The 21293-nt window shown below is 33.1% G+C and overlaps 2 protein-coding genes across 3 annotated transcripts; both read left to right on the forward strand.

The window, feature by feature from the left end:
* The first annotated feature begins 40 nt into the window (after window positions 1–40).
* LOC145595248 (uncharacterized) lies at window positions 41–6191 on the forward strand. Its single transcript, XM_081651631.1, has 5 exons — window positions 41–903; window positions 2061–2119; window positions 2270–2398; window positions 4427–4562; window positions 5677–6191. Exons 1-5 carry the CDS (start codon window positions 202–204, stop codon window positions 6037–6039), a joined length of 1389 nt encoding a protein of 462 aa, XP_081507757.1. The 5' UTR covers window positions 41–201; the 3' UTR covers window positions 6040–6191.
* Window positions 6192–12414: 6223 nt separating this feature from the next.
* On the forward strand, window positions 12415–20948 carry LOC145593586 (senescence-associated protein AAF, chloroplastic-like). 2 transcript variants are annotated; one of them, XM_081649858.1, is made up of 13 exons: window positions 12415–12536; window positions 13492–13885; window positions 14108–14260; window positions 15289–15362; window positions 15866–15942; window positions 16027–16098; window positions 19059–19127; window positions 19270–19316; window positions 19394–19508; window positions 19596–19664; window positions 19758–19861; window positions 20317–20392; window positions 20484–20948. In XM_081649858.1, exons 2-13 carry the CDS (start codon window positions 13551–13553, stop codon window positions 20634–20636), a joined length of 1344 nt encoding a protein of 447 aa, XP_081505984.1. In that variant the 5' UTR covers window positions 12415–12536; window positions 13492–13550; the 3' UTR covers window positions 20637–20948. The 2 variants fall into 2 exon arrangements, with proteins under 2 accessions (XP_081505984.1, XP_081505985.1); XM_081649859.1 differs by lacking the exon at window positions 12415–12536 and adding an exon at window positions 12569–12706.
* Window positions 20949–21293: the final 345 nt, after the last annotated feature.

Consider the following 21293-nt stretch of genomic DNA (forward strand, 5'->3'; position numbering starts at 1 on the left):
TTCCCTTTTTCATTTCATTTCATTTTACCTTTTTTTAGCACCTACTTGTACTACTCTTCCAAAATCCAAACTACACAATACTCAACAACTTCACTTCCTGATTCCATCCATTTTCACAGCCAACCAATCGACAGCCTGCCTCACACCTTGTACTAAGTCACACCCACCAACACCCCTCTTTCTCTCTCCTCCACCACACCCATGTCAGTCTGCTGCTGCGGCGTCGAATGCGTCGTAATCATTGGCTTCTCCAGGTGGCTTTGGAAGCGCTGCACTTACGTCGGCTCCAACGACAGCGCTACATGGCCATCTGCAACCCCAGATGAATTCGAGCCGGTTCCCCGCCTTTGCCGCGTCATCCTCGCCGTTTACGAACCAGATATCCGTAACCCCCAATTCGCCCCACCTGGTGGGTACCGACTCAACCCAGATTGGGTTATAAAGCGAGTGACGTATGAACAAACAGAAGGCCGTGCTCCGCCTTACATTATCTATGCTGACCACGAGCACCGTGAGATCGTGCTCGCTATTCGCGGGCTTAATCTGATCAAAGAATCGGATTATAAGCTGCTGCTTGATAATCGGCTTGGAATGCAGATGTTTGATGGTGGGTATGTTCATCATGGGTTGTTGAAATCTGCTATCTGGTTGCTCAATAGGGAGTCAGAGACGCTCAAGAAATTGTGGGTGGACAATGGAAGGTGCTATAAGATGGTCTTTGTTGGGCATTCTCTAGGGTCTGGTGTTGCTGCTTTGTTAGCTGTTGTTGTTGTCAATCATGGTCATAAACTTGGGGGGATTCCGCGGAATCTTGTTACTTGTTATTCGATTGCTCCTGCGAGGTGTATGTCGCTTAATCTTGCTGTTAAGTATGCTGATGTTATTCACTCTATCATACTTCAGGTCAGTAGTATGATAAGATCTTGTGGTTTCATTACTTTGATTCTTTATATTTTTGCTATTACTTGAAGATTGTTGAATTTATTGGGAATAATTGTTTTGGACTTTTCGTTTGGTGTCGGATCATTGACAAGGTTTTGAGTGTTTTGACGGAGTTTAATTAGGGAAGGGATTTTGTCATACATCAGTGTCTGTTAGCAAGTACTTGTCAAAAACATAGAGATTTTGGTAATTAGGATAAGGATCATTCTTTAGAAATTGTGCTTTTAAGTCTGATAGTGGTAAATTTGGCTAATCTGTATAGCTCAATTGTTGCTACTCGGGCCCTTCATTAACCTCAAGTGCAGTGTAGGAGAACCAATACTCAAGACATGAGTTTGAATTGATGATCCATTTTGTACTAATTACATGGAAACCTTTCATCAAACAGCCGAGTGTGAGTAACGTAAGGGGTGATTATAGATCTAATTAGTAATGGACTAATGGTATGGTATGAGTAACTAACTGTTGACATTGATGGGAAGGGTCCTTCTACGTGATTTGATAAGATACCTTTAGGACTAGTGTTGTTATTGTTGTTCATAATAGTTAGTCCTGTAACTCAACCTACATTCATGATCCAAAGCAACCTGGGTCAAGTGGAAGCTCTTTCTCTCTTCCCCGTGGCTTGGAGGACTTAGCTGGAGTTAGTTTCTGATTATGTGTATTCTAATATTTGTGTTGCATCTTACATACATGCTATGCTAACTCCTTTAAAAGCCCAACTTGTGATCATTCCACAATTTGTTCTCTGTAAACTCTCTTAGATAGTGAACCTGTTCAATCTATTGACGTATGACAATTTATTACTAGCTTGTCAGCTTAGAGATCAACCTGGTTAGCCGTCCATTAAATTGTTAGGCATTCAATTGTGAACCATTTAGTTTTGGAGTTGACTTATGGCTGTTTGTTATAGTATTCTTTTGACCCTCTCTTCAGCTAGTAGCTCTTGCCTATTCAATAACCATGCCTTCATTAGATACTGAAATTTTCTCTAAACCTTATTTTGTGCTTATCTGGTTGCTTTGTATCTAATAGAAGCTGTATAATATAGACCTGTTAGCTATTACATGGGAAAGTATTAATATTGACAACATCACCATATTTATGTTCTTATGCAGGATGACTTTCTACCCAGAACAGCCACTCCATTAGAAGATATTTTCAAATCGATTTTCTGGTTAGTCATATACCTCATTTTTTTTTAAAAAATTATGGGGGAAGAAAAAAATAATCCCTCTTGAGATTTCTACAGAATCAGTGATCTGTAAAACAGTGATTTTGTTATTTATATCAATCTCTCAAACCAGGCCTTAAATGCTTTCAACAGCTTGCCCTGTTTGATGTTTTTAATATGCTTGAGGGACACCTTCATCCCTGAAGAAAGGAAGCTTAGAGATCCAAGAAGACTATATGCTCCTGGACGAATGTACCATATTGTAGAAAGGAAATTTTGCAGGTAAGAGCAGATTTGTGTTGTTTCTGGTTATTTCCCCATGTTAGGATTGAAGCCTAATGCTCTATGAATCTCATATTACAGACAGTATGGAACTGTATTAGCTAGGTTTTCCTCATAAACCACCTTTATATCCATCTTTTACTTTTGAAATCAAATCCAGCTTTTTCATTGCATGGAAATGTCATTTGCTGAATCTCTTATTCTCTTCCATGGTTGTAATCTTGTTGCTTGCCACATTTGGTTTTGTATTTAGTAGCTAAGATGCCAGGCATATTAGTTTTAAGTGTCCCTTTCTCTCCCTCCAAGGTTAATTTTAGTGTCATTATTGCAAAATAATCTTCTTACTATGTAGTGTCTTTTCATTGTTTTAGAATGTTTTTTCAGTTTTGTAATAGATGCTACATAGAGAAGTAGCACGTCATTCAAGATAGTTAGAAAGAAAGCAATGGACCATCTTTTGGCATGTAATTTTCACTTCGTACCCCCAAAAATGTTTTTTTTAGTACGAGGGCAATTTTGTAATTTTGGGTGTAAAACCGTTCCATAAGTACTGTGTAGCATTCAATTGGACATTACCATTTTAGTAAAGTGTAGCTTTTTTTTTTTTTTTTTTTTTTTTTTTTTTTTTTTTTTTTTTTTTTGAATGGAGGAAATATCATTTAGGCCAACTTATCTATTTTACCCTATTACTTGCATTAGAAAGTGCATTACACTATGTATGGTTATTTTCACTACCATGTTCATTTGCAATTGTATAATCCTTACATGTGTAAATTGCTATTATGATATCTGAATGAAATATAGTAGCTTAAAAAAAATTGACTTAAAAGGTGGGACAATAAAGAAAATGTAAAAGTGATATGATATAATGCTTTGTGCATAGGACTTTGACATTATTTCTCTTAATTTCTAGGGCTGTAATTAATCTAAAATATTGAAGGCAATTGTAATTTGATATTGTAGAAGAAATTTTCTCTGATTCCCCCACCACCCCCCTACCCCTCTTCCAGTGCTTAAGCGTTTGCAAATGCTTTTGTGATATAAAATAACGAAGTCCTGATAGTTTGTCACGTAACCATGCTATAATTCGTGATTGTTGCTAATTAATTTAAGTGAAACTCCAAGAGTATATGTGGGATTGACAGCATTAATTTATTTTCTTACAGTTGACAAAAATCACACCCTCCTTGTTAACCAACAGACCCTACCAAAGCCAACTTCATAGATTTCCAGGCACTGTATCATTGGAAAACTAGTCTTTTACCTGGCTCAGTCTAGTATTTAAAAGAATATGCCTTTGTATTTATTGGGTAAATTTACATATACAAAACTTTACGTATTATAAATTCAATACTAAAAGCATGAATTTATCAAAAACTACTCATTTTAGGAATTTTTTAAGCTTTTTATAAAAGTTCGTATTTTTATGCTACAGAGCAACTAATATTTTGTAGAAGAATTTATTTTCCCAAAGGTGATATTTTAAAAATGATTTTGGCTGGAAAATCTGTGAGGGGAGATTGTCATGTGTTACTAAGTCAGCTTTGGTACTTAATGGTATGTGTAACCCTTTCATCTATATGTTTTCTTCTCGAGTTTGAATATCTTTGTGGATTGTTATGTTCCTTAAAGGTTGACATGCTTCCTGTGTTTCCTTTTTGTTTTTTATTATCCTAAGAGGTGGTTGGATAATCAGTATCGAGTTGGAGTACCTCTTGCATGGGGGGAGTGAGATTTTGACCATTTTTGCTTAATGTTGATTTCCTTCAATCAGGTTATTTGCAGTAAAGTCATATACATAAATGATAATTGATTCTTTGCAGATATATGTTTTGTACTATATAGGGTTCTGTTATAAAATTATAACCCTATGTCTCTAACCCACAAATATGTTTGAGTCCGCTCAATCATTTTATGCTTTCATGCAATTTACTGTGAATTCTGCATCCTTTCAGTAGCATAATTGTAGAAATAGACTTGCTAATTGTTGTTTACATAAGCTTGGGTTTTAAATATCGACATTTTCAGATGTGGAAGGTTTCCTCCAGAAGTCAGAACTGCTATTCCTGTTGATGGAAGATTTGAGCATATTGTGCTGTCGTGTAATGCTACATCTGATCATGGGATTGTTTGGATCGAAAGGGAAGCAGAGAAAGCTTTACTAGTAAGTTAATTCACATCTGAATTGAGATCTTTAATATCCTTGGGATCCTGTGAAGTGACTGTATGGAGTCTAAGAATTCTCTGCAATTTTATCATCTTTAGACCCAAACATGTGCCCTTACTAATGCAAAAGTATGAATTCACTTTTACCAAAGTTTGGCGTTTAATAAAAAAGGCCGAAAAGATGTTGAATCGGGGAATCAAGTAAGACTTGTCATTTGATGAAAGTTCACATGTCTTGGGTTGAAATACTTGTATGTATCTGAGGGGGGTAGGTAAAGCATCAGATGCCTTTTTTCTTGGTCATCTTATGGTATATGCTTGAAAACTTTGGTATGTACTTTCTGATCTTTTGATGCTAAGATTGCTAACTTGCTGACATGCGTTAACTGTTAAATTTTGTCGAAGATCTCCAAAAAGGGAATGGTGTCATTGGGGCAATTAACAAGCATGAGCATTTGTGATACTCTGTGATATGTTATTTTCCTCCGAGACTTACCTAGGGAAGCTTTTTTAGACTAGTCCTGACTCCTGTGTAAAATGGCGGTTAATGGTGCTTGGATGGATCACATAACACGATTTTGGATTTCCTAAGCCAAATTTTTAAATTTCCAAGTGTAGAGGTATATTCGTAATGGTGTAGTTTTTGAAGATCTGGAAATGCTTCCCGGAGCTGTAGTAGCAGTATTGCCTAACTTGCCAGTGAAAACTGTACTATTCACCTATTAATTCACCATTTTCGATTTGCTGTTTGATGGGCTGATGAATTGACACTGGACTAGCTTAGGTTGTAAGTCTTGTAACGCATTGGCTTTGCATTAACATTGTATTTTAGTAATTTAAAATCATATTTGAGCATAAAGTATTGATATGAAAAGGTGTATTATCTCTATTTGAGCAATAGTTCTTATTCGATTGCTGCAGATAGTACGTGTATTGTATTAGATTATCAATTCTTGTTTAAAGGTGAATAGTGCATGCTCCTTATTACTTGGGCACCTATAATTGTTAAAGTTTTCCAACAAAAGGAAATGCTCACCTTTCTTATAATGGAAGGACTGTAAATCTAACATTCGTGAAAGAAAAATCAAATCTAAAATTTTACTCTTTTTCAGAGGATGAAGGACAGCAGCACAGAGACAGTAACTAGTCCGCCAAGGGTGCAGAGATTTGAGAGGTTGCAGACAATTGAAAAAGAGCACAAAGATGCTTTGGAAAGAGCTGTAAGTCTCAAGGTGCCTCATGCTGTATCTTTGGAGAAAGAACTTGAGAAGCCGGTGTCCCATGAGGAGGGAGCTGTACGTTCATCGGAAGATAAGCCAACAGAGGAGTCCTCAAGACCCCTACCTAGATCGATTGGTGAGAGAGCTACTTGGGATGAATTAGTATCGAAGCTCTTTAAAAAGTCAGAAGCTGGAGAAATGAATTTACACAGAATTGAAGGTGCTTCAAAGTCACCAGGCTCCGAAAATTCTTAACATTTGACCAATACACTATCATATATTGTTTTTGCCATGAGTTTGTAAATTCTTTCATGTACATTGCATAGCCTTGAATGATTGTATAATTGTTAACGAGTGTAGACTGTATAAGTGTATATTAATAGTAAGTGCACGACGATCCTTGTGAATGTTGTCTTCATTCAATTTTTGACGTGTGCAGCATTTGAATGTGAATGCTTGTTATCTTATTTCTTCAACTTCTCGTTTCCTGCCCTTTCCCAATCTACTATAGTATGTTGTGTAGTTTTCTTCTTCTTCCCACAAATATTAGATGAAAATATGTTGGGTACACTCGATTGAATTTAATTTGACGGTAGTATATTGCACAGTTGTAGGGTAACTTTTAGGGGGTGTTTGGGAGTTAGAGGTTTTGAGGAAAAAAGAGAGGTTTGACCAACTCAAAAAGCTATTTGGTTAGCTAATAGCTAACTTCTATTTACCAAACAGTTTTACACAAACAGCTAATATAATCAGTTAGTCAAATCAGCTATCACAATCAACTAGTCAAATCAACTAACCTCTAACAGCTAACTCCCAAACAGAGCCTTAATGAATCTGAAGTAATTTTAACCTACACTTATAAAGTAATTGAACATCCTACGGTCCTACCTATAGTTGGTTGCTAAAGATCTTTAATATATGTGTGAATGTATCAATTAGAGGTGATAAAAAATTGGGCCGGGCCAGACCTTAACACAATTTCTAGTGTCCAAACCCGTTAAAAATAACAGGCTTGTCGGGCCAAAACGGGCTTTTCGGGTCGGGTTCGGGCTTTTTAACTAAAAAAAAAGTGTTTTTATGCTAATTATATACTCCTAGACTCTAGTGTAGCTATCTATCCCTACACCCCCACCCCTAAACAATGCATAAACAAACCCAACAACCCTTGTAATTGTGTAGTAACTGAATAATAACCACACTTTTTACCCACCTATAGATAAAAAAAAATACAAAATAAAAAAAAAAAAATTTAAACCATCATTTCATTTCATTTTCTCTCTCCTTACCCATTTTCTCTCTCTTCACCCAATTTCTCTCCCTAAACTCATTGATCTACTTTTTCAAACCCAAAATTTCTACGAATTTGAGACAAATTATCAATAAAAATTGTTCAATCACTACAAAATTCAACAAAACAAGATTGAAATTCGAAAGAATAAGTGGTTTTGTTCATATTTGGTTCAAAAAAGAGTATGAAACCTAGGTTTTACTAAATTTTTTGTTGTTGTGATTGTATTTCAAAACAATTATTGAAACATCAACTATGGAAAATGCATCATGTAAGCATTTACTATAGTTTTAGTAATTTTTGTTCAAAAACTAGTAAATCAAATCAATACATTCTTCATTTTTTTTTTGTACAACGAAGAAAACAGTTCCAGAAAAGGAAAACAAAGATTCTGGAAAAATATAAGTATTAATAAAATTAATTCGTAGTGAAATTTTTCTTTTGATGAATGTTCATTTCCATTTTGATAAATGCTCATTTATACATTAGTATACTATCATTCACATGTTTTTTTTTTCGAAAAAACTCTCATTTAATTAATACAAAAGCTCATTCAATTCATATGTATTTAATAATTTATAGTCATTCGTGTAACAATGTTCATTTTTTCATAGTTTGAAGTGGAGAATTATTTTGATGAATGTTCGTTTTTATTTTGGTAAATGTTCAATCACATAGTAATACATGGTCATTCACAATTTCACATATTAACATACGATTATTAGAACATCAAAGGTGTTTGATTGATGTTCATTTTTATTGCAGTACGAAGGAAATAGTTTTAGAAAAGAAAATTAAAATCAGGAGAAAAGTAAGCATTAATTAAACTAGTTTGTAGTGGGTTTTTTATTTAATAAATGTTCTTTTCCATTTTGATAGATAATCATTTGTATATTAGTATACAATCATTCACTTGTTAATAGATGATTAATATATATGTATAGTCATTGTATTAATGTTAATTCTTTTTCATAGTTTGGGGTGGAAAATTATTCTGATGAATGTTCATTTGTATTTCATGTTCATTGATTGATATCTTTCATAGGCATTTTTAAACTAATGCATGTTAATTTATATATTAATAGATGGTCATTTTAATATTCAATTATCTAATTATGTTCATTTATGTATTAAGAGTTGTTCATTTACATATTAATGGATGATCATTTCTATACTATTATATGTTCATTTATTTTATTAACATATGTTCATTTCCAATTGTTCTACTATTCATATTCATATGAAAATCGGTTCATTTCAACACTTATTCTTGCTCAAATCTAACTAAAAATTCATTTGTTTTTGTCTATTAGTTAAACAATGAATCGTGGATATAGTTAGTTAGTTACACCACATAATATCAAGGAGAAAAAAGAAGACGACAAAAATAAGGAAATTAATCAAGAAGATATGTATTTGTGCAACATGAACCAATAACACGAGCTTGTATCTTTCAATTTTGGATCGAGAATTCAATATGTATAATTATATGTGTGGAATTGTGTTGTATATTTTAATATCCAATATTTCAATTTTTGGGGATATAAAATTTCTATTTGATTTTAACAAGAAGGAAATAAACTTTTTTTTTTTCCCAAAGTATTATTAAAAATCACATCCTTCAAAAGCAAACATTTAAAAGGAAATAAATTTTTTTTTTCCCAAAGTATATATAATGTTCATATTTTTTGACGACTTATATAATGTTCATATTAGGAAAACAATATGTTCATAAACAAAAAACTAAATATTCATAACAAATATATATATAAATGAACATTAAAAGTCACATGTACAACTTATAATCCCATAAACACAAATATATATGAGCGTCTTTAAAAGAATTATTACATATACACAAAATAACAAATTTTAAAATATGTTCACTAGTTAAAATATATATGAGCGCCTTTAAAAGAATAAAAATCATTGAAATTCACGTGTACAACATTTATATTCAAATACAACTACAATAATCCTATAGTTTACTACAGAAAACATACATTAAACATAAATAAACATTAGATGATGGAAATGTTCACTTTCGTGTTTATGAAACAATAATTACATGTAATAGTATAGCTGTATGGAAATGCATTATTATTGTAATTAAATTGAATTTATTTTTTATTGGAAATTATTTTAAACAACTCTCTATTTACATAAATACAATTCTAAGACGTATGTATTTGCATACATCTTACTATAAAACTTACACATAGCTCTTAAAATGAACATTTAATGATACAAAAATGAACATATGTTGAAACACAAATAAACAAAAATGTACATTGGATGATGCAATACTTTTAATAATAAAAATGATTTGAACGCAGCAATCCATATAAATAAATTTGCTCATTTTTATTGATAAAAAAAATTCTTAAAATGCAATTCAAAATATACTAATTTGAACAAAAACTCATCATTATAAAAATGAACATCTAATGATTTATAAATGAACATTTACCAATACATAAATGAACATATTATAAAAAATTACAGAAAATTCATAAATGAAAAGGGCCGGGGGCGGGGCACTCGCGGAGGGGGGGTGCAGGCAGTGTTCCCTGCCTAAGAGTCTAGGTAAAAATTTGTATTTTTATGCTTGCTCAAACCCGCCCTTTATTCGGGCCGGGCTAGCTGACCGGACCAATGTTGATCACCTCTAGTATCAATCCAATTTTCATAATGAGCAGAGCAAAAATGGGGGGATTAGTGGTGAAATATATTGGTTTAAAGAAGGTGGAGTCTTAATAATTTTGTGAGTATTTTTTTTTTTTTGAAAAAATAATTTTGCGAGGATAGAAATGAAGGTTAAGTGTTGAGAGACTTTTTTTTTTAAAATTGTTTTTTATTGACGGGATAAGTGTTGAGACTTGAGAGGGAGGTCACAACATAATATTTATTTCTTCCACCATTTTTCTTTTATTGAACCTTAAGGACTCATACACTATTCACATTATCTTTTTTGACTATCTTTTGTGATTTATTTGTAAGAAAAACATAATTATGTGGGATTTAGTTAGGTTCATCTCAAAAACTACTATTTAAAAATCAATTTTTTCTAATTTTTACAAAAATGTAATTAACGATATAAATAGATAAAGTAATGCATTGGCAAACCTGAAATCACTCATGGTGCAATAAAAAAAAAAAAAAGAACCGTGGAAGTATTATAAATTAAATGGGATACATAATATAATATATACGTTAAAAATAGAGGGAGTAACGAGTATGACTATGTTCAGGTTAAATTGTTTATTGTCAAAAATCTTTAATTTTGTAATTAAAAATTATGAAAATTTATACTTAGAAATTCAATTATATGAATTTAATTAGTGGCATTTCATTTGACAATCTATTACATTCATTATAACATACACATAAATGTCAGTGTTTAAATAAATTTGAAAATCAGATCTAATCAGATCAGAAAAATTTAAGTCATGCGAGTTGAAGTAAACATAGTTAGAAGTGTCAAAAAACTTACCCGACCCGCAAGGTTTACCTAAAATCGATCTGGAATCAACCTGAAAATTTTTCATCCAAATCCGATCTGGAATCAACCTGAACTTAACTCAAAAACTCAACTTGGTATCGACTCATTGTATATCCGAAATCAATAAAACCCGATAACTCAAGATCTAGATTCAATTTAACCTGAAACGAAATTTACCCAAAACCATTTATACCCGAGAAATACCTTATTTTACTCGACCCTTATTCAACCCGATCCAAAACTACCCACAATCCCATTAAACTCGACCCAATCTTTTTTTTTTTTTTTTTTTTTTTGAAACAATACTGGGAATTTTCATTAAAAGAGGTCAATTTCAACCAAAGTATCAAGCTTTGGGGGAAAGGGCCCAAAGATACAAATTCATTACAACCTCTAGCATCACAATAAGCAACATTATGAGGTAGAGTATTACCCGCACGCTTGACATGAGATAAATAAAAAACATTAAAATAGGAAGCCAAACTACATACGAATGTCATCATAAATCAGGAAAATAGGAGAGAAGCCCACAACCTTCGAATTAATAGCTCGTACCACATAACTACATAATCAATTAGTTATCGACTTGTTGACTATAGTGGAGACCAAAGGGGGATTTTAAATATAAATTTTAATTAGCGGGGGCTATATATAATTGTTAGTAGAAGAGAGAAATTCTAAAACACTTGCTAAATAGGATTGATAGAGTGAAAGATAATTTATATTCTTTTTTTTTTTTTTGAAATAAAAGATAATTTATATACTTGTATAGAAAATAAATGAATTTAAAATTACATATAATTGATTCAAACTAATATCTAATAAAAAATGAATTGATTTGAAATGAGTGAATCTGAAATGACATGATCAAAAGTCTGTTAAAATCATTTTGACCCAATTAAATCCGACTCTAAGCTCACCTGAACTCGATATGACTCGATCCAAATTTGACTTGACCCAAATTCGATTTGTATATGACCAAACTTAGACCCATCTTTGACTTGAATATAATTAAGCTTGACCTGATTTGATTTGGTTTATTTAGAGGAAAATTTGACCATTACCACCTTCTGTTATGTCCATTTTAGCAACCACCACCTCCTTTTTTTGTTTTTTTTGAAAATTACCACCTTCTATTTTCAAAAACATCAAAAGTTACCATCTTCCTGCCTCCCAACTACGACGTGACGTCATTTTGGACTCATTCTTTCCCTTTACTCCCTATTTCCCTCACATTTCTCATTCCTAACTCGATTCTCATCCCTCCTTTTACTTTTTTTTTCCCTCAAACAATCAAAAAAACTTCAATTCACTCCTCCAAATCAAAATTGACGAACAATTATTGGTGGTTTGGGGGAAAAAAAGTGAAAGGGGAGATGAGAATCCAAATAGGAATGAGAAATGTGAGGGAAATAGGGAGGGAAGGGAAAGAATGTACCCTAAATGACGTCACGTGGTAGTTGGGGGGCAAGAAGGTGGTAACTTTTGATGGTTTTGAAAATAGAAGGTGATAATTTTCAAAAAAAAAAAATAGAAGGTGGTAATTGCTAAAATTGACATAACAGAAGGTGATAATTGTCAAATTTTCTTTATTTAGATAAAATGACTTGTCATTACCCGATCCAAACACCCCAACCCATTGCGAGTCAATCCAAACTCCATATGGGCACTCGATTTGACACCTTTAAAGACAGCCTAATTTATTACTCGGGTTTTTACCCTGGGTTATGCAAACAGTAGGACGTGGGATGAGCATGGCTGAACATTTGTCGTACACAATCGACGCAGGCACATCTAATTCAAGAAAATCTAAGTGGGTTAGTTTGGTCCTAGTGGTTGGAATTTATTCTCATCTCACTCTCTCACCCACTATTCAGTATTCAGTACTCATCATCCCTACAATATCTTCTACCACTCTTTTTCACTCTCTTCTTGCTCTCCTCTCTTGTCCCTCTCTCTGAGGTCAGTTGAATATTCTCTCTTTTCATCTTCTTGTTTCATACAGTTACTTATACTGTTCAATTCATTTCAATTATAATCTCAAAATCTAGATTTTAGCCAAATTTTATTGTTTTTTCCACTTCAACATATGAGTAGCTCTCTATCCCTTAAAGGGTATTCCTTAATTAGACGTATGTTACAGTTATAAAATGGGATTATGATTTATTTTGTCAAAATATAATAGGGTCTGAACAAAATGGTAGAATTTGCATTGATAACTTAAGTTGATGTTTTTTGTAATTTGTAGTCTTGTTGTCAATGATGATACAAATTTCAGAATCATGTTATTTGTTGCTAATTTTGATCATTTGGTATGCTGGAGTCCGTCGTATACCCGGGTGTAAAATTAGACTCTCTCTCACAGTTTCCGGTGTTAGTTGTACTCGGGTGTATAATAGAAATTGTATATTGGTACACGGAAATAAATTAGCATGTGTAATCCTATACTGCAAAGAGTTTGCAATCATAATATATATAAGCTTATGGTCATATCAAGTTAAATGATTGAATTGAGATGAACAACTGACTAACTGAGTAAAATGCAAAATGAAACAAGGAAACTAACATGCCTAATCTCAGAAATGTGGAGTATGCGATTGGGCTGTTGTGAAAGTCTCTTACATTAAACTTTACCTCATTTCTACCTGTATGTGTTATATTCATATGCAGCACAAAAACATAAAAGAGCCATTACTATGCTAATGTCTTTGCGTGTCGAATTTGTGAATTGGCTGTTATTTATTCTTAGTAAAGGACTGCTCTCTTGTTGTGTTCTTGGTTCTTTGGTTGAATTGGACCCTAGCTTAGTATGCATTTCATTGTGTGTTTCTTGTTGGCTGGTATCTTAAAATCTTCATTGATGTACCATACTACCATTAATAAATAATAACTCCCGTTTTTTTATTTGTTCCAACAGTGAGCTTTCATCAGTGAAATGTCACTCAGCTTAGTCAGATTCAATTTCTGATCCTTCAAATGGCGCTAACCTCTAGCAGAGTAATAAGATATCCTGCAGTTGCAGATCAAACTGCAAATTCTAACCGACAAGCAATTTTATGTTCCATTCCTAATTCGCCTAGTTCTAGTTGTCACAGTGGAAGTTGTGGAGCCAGTTTCAGAAGGTTGTGCAGTGAGCATAACAGAGAAGCCAGGCCGAGTCCTTCCTCGGACAAACTATGGGGCATATGCAAAAGACCTGTAAGGCATGCTACTTGTCGGAGATTGTTAGTACAATGCCATTTGACAGAAACTTCTCAGACAAAATCGAGAGAAGGCATTAGACATGCTAGTGAATGTGCAGATACAACTGGGTATTGTGAATAGCTTCTACCCATTATTTGTTCCTTGTCAATATTTTAGTGATTGTTGGAGGGTATCCTTGAGCTCTTAGAATGATTAAAATGACAAACAAAAAAGTGATGTATCTATCCATTGATATCATTGAGCTCTTAGAACGACAAAAGTGATGTGTCTATCCAATAATATTTTTTAGCTCATATCTTGTAGTCATAATTTTTTGCTTTGTATTGTAGAGAAGGGATTGAAGAAAAGGAAGTTCAGAATTCAGCTGGAGGTCAAGAGTTGGCTTCAACAACTCAAGGACTAGCAGAAGCCTATAAATATGCTCATAACGATGCTAAGTTTGTTAACGAAAGAGCACGTAGAGATATGGTCTTACTTTCTCGGTAATGCTAATAATTTGATAACTTGTTCTAGTTTTTTCATATTCATGTTTACTTCACCTTCTAATCCTTTACTCACACAAGTGCTAACTGATTAATTTCCTGAAGTTGCTTTATTTGTTGCATCTTTAAGTTGATGCCACCTCTGTCCTCTACCTGCCCAAATATTAAGGAATTAAAGAAATTAAGGTGCCTTTGAATGTAAGAATGTCATAGTCAGAAAAATTGTTCTATGGCATGAATAAGAATGGAAAAGAAGGGCCTGAGGCAATGGAGGAAAGCTCTTGAACTAAAGTGTTACATCAGTAGATGCATATTCGTGAAGGGTCAGATGTTTCTAAAATGTTTTTTCCTTTTCCCTGGCAGACTTCCTAGAAGCTGAAAGATTTTCCACCACAAGTTAATATTCATACGTTGCACTATAATAAGCACTGATTTCAGAGTTCAGACTGAGTGTGTAAATATGACAGTCAGTTTCCTGATAGTTCCCCAATATAAATCTTATTAATTTGGCGTATTTCATTTTTTGTTTGTCATGATATAGAAGATGGTTTTGTAGTAAAGGTTAAGTCAGAAGTCAGAATCATTGACATCAATCAATGAAAGGGTCATCAGTGAATTAGTTTTTCATTATAAATTTTTTTAATTTGTGCAGTGGGATGGGATGGGCATAAATCTTCAGTTAAAGCCATGCTGTGTTGTTGAAAGTGATATAATTGTAATGTGAAAATGATGTTATCCAATCAATAAGAAGTTTTTTAAAAGTGAACTGTATTGTTGAAAATTTCTTGTGTTTTAATTGCCCAAAATATGGTAGTGGATTTGCATAATTAAACCCATGCACTGAATACCAATGAATTTTTTGCTGTTAATGAGGGTGATGGTTTTAGTGCTATTGTCTTTCCTTTGTGATATATGAACTTTTCAACCATGCTTGATCCTTTAGTTTAGTGTGTATCCAATTATTAGTGCTCTGATCAGTCTCCTTAAAAGTTCTTGTTCATTATTTTCCTTTCCGATTTCTTTTGCAGTGGTTTACGCAGCCTTGATGCTCGTGCACGTCAGGATGTAGCCATCCTAGGTTTGGAATTTCTTAAACTAGATGGTGAGTTCATTGGCATTTTGTTTTAGTTTCCTATTTTCATAAATATAGTTTATTTTCTGTACAGCCTCATATAAGGCTCTTAGTGAGTACAAGATTGCTCAATGTGCATAATTTTTATCCCTTGAAATACAGAGAAGATTTTTTGGTTAGATGTCTGACAACTTCCTAGAAAATGAGAGGTGCAGGACTTAATTCACACAATTGCCAACAAACAAAATTTATTAAATTTAACATTCATACTACATCAATTTTAAATTCCATTTTGAGTGTTATAAGACTTCAAAACCAAAGTTTATGGTGTTGATATTTTATCCCAGACAACTTTCCTCAATTGTCTTTTAAAACTCTCATAACTCAATAATGGAAGACCTACCCTCTATATTTGTGATTGATCAAATTATGTACAAAACTGGGGTCTATTTTCACAAAAAATTACTGCTTTCTATATTTTGTTGTCCTATGAATTCTAAACGATTCTTTGCCTTGTCTTTTGTGATATATAGCTCGGGCAAGGGAAGATACTGAAAAAATTGACCATAACGTCAAGAGAAAGGCTGAACGCCTTCATCACATTGCTACAGTAGGCACTTTTATTTGTTTTTACATTAATTTCTCATTGTAACTTCTGGATATTTGGCTAAAAACTTATTCTTAACCACATCAGATTGTTAAAGATAAAGCAAAATCAAGACTGAAGATTGCAGCAGATCAACATTGGAGTGATGGAGCATTAGAGGTGTGCCTTACAAAGTTACAATGCTTTATAGTTTATGTGTCATTGTCTTCCTGCATTGTCTATTTTTTTATTTGTATAGATTTTGGTTGTCCGTTGTTGGTCTTTGTTTAGTTTAATTTTCCAAAATATAAAACACTTTTAAATGGTTATCTTCCATGAAATGATTCATGTTATGTATTGCGAAAAAAAAAAGAAAAAAAAAAGAAAAAAAAAAAAATGAAGAAATCTAGTTGATACTGAGGTCTGCATTGTGTTAATTATAGCTTTTAGTATCATCTATTCACTATTTCGCACGTTACAGGTTATGATCTTGGTGGTTGTAGTCCTCCAAAAATTATGATGTCAACGTTGTTGTATTCTTGGGTTTGTGAAGGATCATTGTTATGATCCCTGTCTTTTTGTTTGCTACTTAAGATACGGGACCCTTTATTTATTTTTCAGTTTCTTCCTAGATTATTATTGTTGTGGTTCTGGTCTGCTACTATTTATTTGAGTCATTAAGATAGCCTCTGCCCTCTAGAATTGGACCAAATCAAACTTTGCTCTTGGGCCCTAGGGGCGGGTGGGGGAGGAAGGGGATGGTACAAACCTACAAGGCTACAAGTATTATTTTCCATGTTTATTAAACTAAATATAGCTATGGATATGTTGGATTGCAATATTTTGCATTTCCACTAATTTCCTCTATTTATTTTCATACATATCTTCATAGATAGATTTGGAATGTTCAAACAATTTGAAAAGCGGATGTTGTTTATGGAGGGGAATCGGTTGCCCAATAGCTGACATGGAGAATTGTGAAAGATAACCATGAAGGGTGGCGCCTAGGACCTTAAATGAGATGTGGAGAAACGGGAGACCAACGGTTGAATTCGGTCTTATTGGTGCTTGAAGGGCCAAGAAGAGGAGAAAGACCAAAAATCTAATGGATTAATCTATTGATATTGATTCCAAAAAATCTTGGGATTTGTGATGACATCACCAGCCCTTGTGGCACTACAAACACCAAAAAATATAAATAAATAAATAAATAAATAAAATATTTAATGCTGATATCACGATATGACATGAAGGGAAGGGGTGATAAAGAAGAAGTTTGGAGGTTTTAGAATTTTTTAAAATAATAATAAATTTAATCTAAGAATACTTAATAATAATAATAATAATAATAATAATAATAATAATAATAATAATAATAATAATAATAATAATAATAATAATAATAATAATAATAATAATAATAATAATAATAATAATAATAATAATAATCATATTTAACATGTTGATAGAATGGTCAATGGGTATAACTAAATTCATTTTGGAAGATTAATATATGACTTATTTTTATGGGACCCCTTGCACACTTTACATGGAAAACCCTTCCTCAACATAAGGGAATAACAACAATTTAATTAATTCTACGTTCGTTTATAATAACTTACACAATCAAACTTGACACATTTGCCAATGTGCTAATTCATCCTAAATGTAAGCAATTTCCATATCAACCCTTGTACTATATGTTTATATGTTTGAATTTCATGATAAACACTTGATTATGAACAAATTTGGAATTTCATAAAGGATTATCCTAGTAGCATGATTATCTTTAATATCCTTACTAAGTTAAGGAGGAAATTATTTGAGGACAAAGAGAGTTGTTTCTTGCTTGATTGTGTTATCTTAGTAAGGATTCTCATTTCAAATTGAATGTAGTCTTGTTGTGTTTGAGATTATGCGAGCCTTCTAAATTATCAGCTCATAAATCTTATAATTGTATTTCGCTATCGTGGTTTTGACATGTAATTTTGATAATATGGATTTTATGCATATAATTAATTTCATCGTCAATGTGGTATGGCATCAAGATATTATGTCTCTTTTAAAAGATGTTGAGATGGTTTTGTTAACAAATCAAGATATTCATGCAACTGTGTTTTTGAAACTTCCGGAATTCAAAACTTTCGGACAATATGGATTACTAACCAAACCCCCCCCCCCCTTTTTTTTTCCTGTCTGTATCTGTTTAGGGAGGAGTTTGGGTGGGGGGGGGGGGAATTCGCTTGTAATAATACATATTAATAGTGGATAATACTCCCTCCGTTTCATAAAGATGAACCTGTTTCACAAATCGATGCAAAATTTTACCCATCTTTGACCGCAAATATCTTTAATCTCACACTAGCAAAAATTATAAAAGTTAGATATTAATAATCTACTCACCAAGACGAATCAAACTAGATCCCACATGACTATATTTGCTCTTATAGATTAAGAGAAATTTAGAAGATTATCTCATTCTTAAAAAAGTCAAAGATTCAAAACAGGAACATCATTGTGGAACGGAGGGAGTAGCATTTTGTGAGGCATGATTTGGGATTCGTGTCTCTTTGAGTTACCATAGTTTCATCCTGCATGAAAATGTCTGATCCAGGCTTGTTTATCATCATTAGTAAAAGCTTCTCTACTTAATAGGTCAAAGTATTAAGGACATGTCTACTAGGAAGGGATTTGAATAAACTTTCTACGTTTTCTTATCCAAATAGATCTAATGTTAAACTGCACTTGAGCGGAATGACTTCTGTTATGCCAACTAGTTAAACCAGACTAGATCACCATAAAGAGAACATAGTCATAGTGCAGGACAAAAGTTCTAATTTTTTTTTTATTATTTATATATTTATATATTTATTTTTTATTTTTTTAATTAAATTTTTTTTTTCTGTTGATGCTTTATCGTCATCACCTCATTCATGTGATTTTTTTCATCTCGGAATATAGTATGCACTAAGCAGTTACAATTCAAAACCTAAATTAGATTTAATAGGAAGGTTGTGTAATACTCAAATTGTTTCGATAAAATCTCTCTTTGTCGCTTCCTAGAGTAGTGTTGGCTGGACACTAGTCTGCCTTTACAAAAACATGAGCATTAGTTAAATGATGTTGAGTTCTTATTACAGGCTGACTTACGGCGAGCTGACCAACGTGCCAAGAGACGTGCAATGGAGGATACCCTTATGGCCCTAGAGGTAAAAACCAGTTACTGTATTTAGTATTATCGAAAAAGATGTTAATTGATGATTCTTATTGCAGTAGTTATTCAATCTTGATTGTTTATAATTTTGTTTTGTACATTAAGTGACTATAAGCCTTGACTTTTGGGTTTTGCAGTTTGTCAAGAACATCCATGATATTATGGTCAACAGGATGTACAAATTGTAAGTTTTCTGTTGGAGAGTAATTGATTTTTGTATCATATTGGATTTGGAATTGTAATCTGTCATTTTGTCTTTAGCCCTCTGCGCAAGAAATATGGGTCCTTGAATCAAAATATAATGCTTGAAAAGAATGGAAAGGCTCTTGATTTCTTCCCTGGTGAAGTGTCTGATGACCGCATCAATGCTATTCAGGTTCCTTGTTTTCGCATTGTGTTGCTATTGATGTCCAGAATAGGTTGTAACATAGAATTCTAATCCTTTGGAAGTTGCGGTTTGCAGGAAGCTTACTGGAGTATGGCATTTGCACTTTCTGAAGCAGATGGAATTGACTACACGGATCCTGAAGAGGTTTGAATGCACGAGACACATTTGAATCTGACAAAACTACTGATAAAATCTTTATGTCTGTATATTTATATGGTTTTTTACATTTGGATCCAGCTTGAGCTGTTAATTACGACGCTCATAGACCTTGATGCTATGGATGGTAAATCAAGTGTATCACTCTTGGCTGAATGTTCTAGCTCTCCCGATGTCAATACTAGGTATCCTATCTTTCAAATGTGCTTATACTTCGTATGTTTGATCTTTATTACAGAAAAAGAAAAAAAAATATATGTTAATCAGGAAACAACAATCTAGGAGATCTAACCTTTTAGTTTCCAGCTTTGGTTTTTAAACTGCAAAACCCAACAACAATCCATGATATTATAATATTTCCTGTCTACAACGGAGTATTTTAGATGGGTTCTTTTTCGATTCATAGAAATTGCACGTAGCTCTTAAGTTTGATAGAAAGTTGGTGTCTTTAAACTCGGAGCTGCAGAATATATCTACCAACATACTTAAAAAGTCTAATACTAAAAAACTAAGTTTTATACTTGTATATTGTAATGTTAATATTTGGCGATTCAACATCAATTTCCGTGATTTCTTCTTACTACAAATTTGATATGTTGACTTTCATCACATAATTTGGAACTCTTGTTTTTTGATATAGGCAAGCACTAGCAAATGCTTTAGCAGCAGCTCCGTCAATGTGGACACTTGGAAATGCAGGCATGGGAGCATTGCAGGTTTGTTTTTGGTATCACTGAGTTGGTGTTTTCTAGTAATGCTACCATTTACCTTCAGTTCTTACAATAACTATATATATTGATGTTGCAGAGATTGGCAGAGGATAGTGACCCGGTTGTTGCTGCAGCTGCATCGCGAGCTATCTACGAGCTGAAACAACAATGGGATATTGAAGAGGGTGATAGCTGGAGGTTTACACTAAATCAGAATGGTGCTGAAGAGGGTGATGGCACTGCAAGCTGATATAAACGTATACGTTATTATTTCATTAAACTGTAAAGAATGTAGCATAATTATGATGATAGAAAACTCAATTAGTAGTCTGTATTCTGTAAGTTGAACCCTTGAACCACAGAGTTTACTAATTCCTAATTCAAAACTGTGTTCTTTACTACGCTGTCAAGTGTCGACAATGCAATGTATTTGCTATTACTACCTCCTTTTCATATTATTCGCAACTTTCAAATTTCAAATGTCTAATCGTTGTACATCATAGGAAACGGAGGTAGTTGAAAACTTCAGATAATTAAATAGAATTTGTTTTATTACAATACACTTTATTCAGCTTTCTATCTTGGAAATTTATTTCCTGATTTCTCTAACATTAAAGCTTTGAAGAAGTGAAGAATATCAGGTCTATTTGTCTTCAGTTTCAACGATGAACTATAATGAAAGTTGCTGAAGTGTAACCCTCCCAAATAGTATGCAATGTCCTACTGTCCTGCATTGTTATTGTCTTATGGTTTTAAGATGAAATCTCCTTAGACTTGTGAGTCAGACTTCTTCTCTAAGTGATGGTTGCAGCTCAGACCCATATTTAAGAAAAGTTTAACGTCGACAAGTTCAAAGAGCCAATGACATTGCAAGAGCTATTGTACTACTAATTTAGTGAAGATTTTT

This window comes from Chenopodium album, chromosome 19, assembly GCF_948465745.1.
Source record: "Chenopodium album chromosome 19, dcCheAlbu1.1, whole genome shotgun sequence".
Lineage (NCBI taxonomy): Eukaryota > Viridiplantae > Streptophyta > Magnoliopsida > Caryophyllales > Amaranthaceae > Chenopodium > Chenopodium album.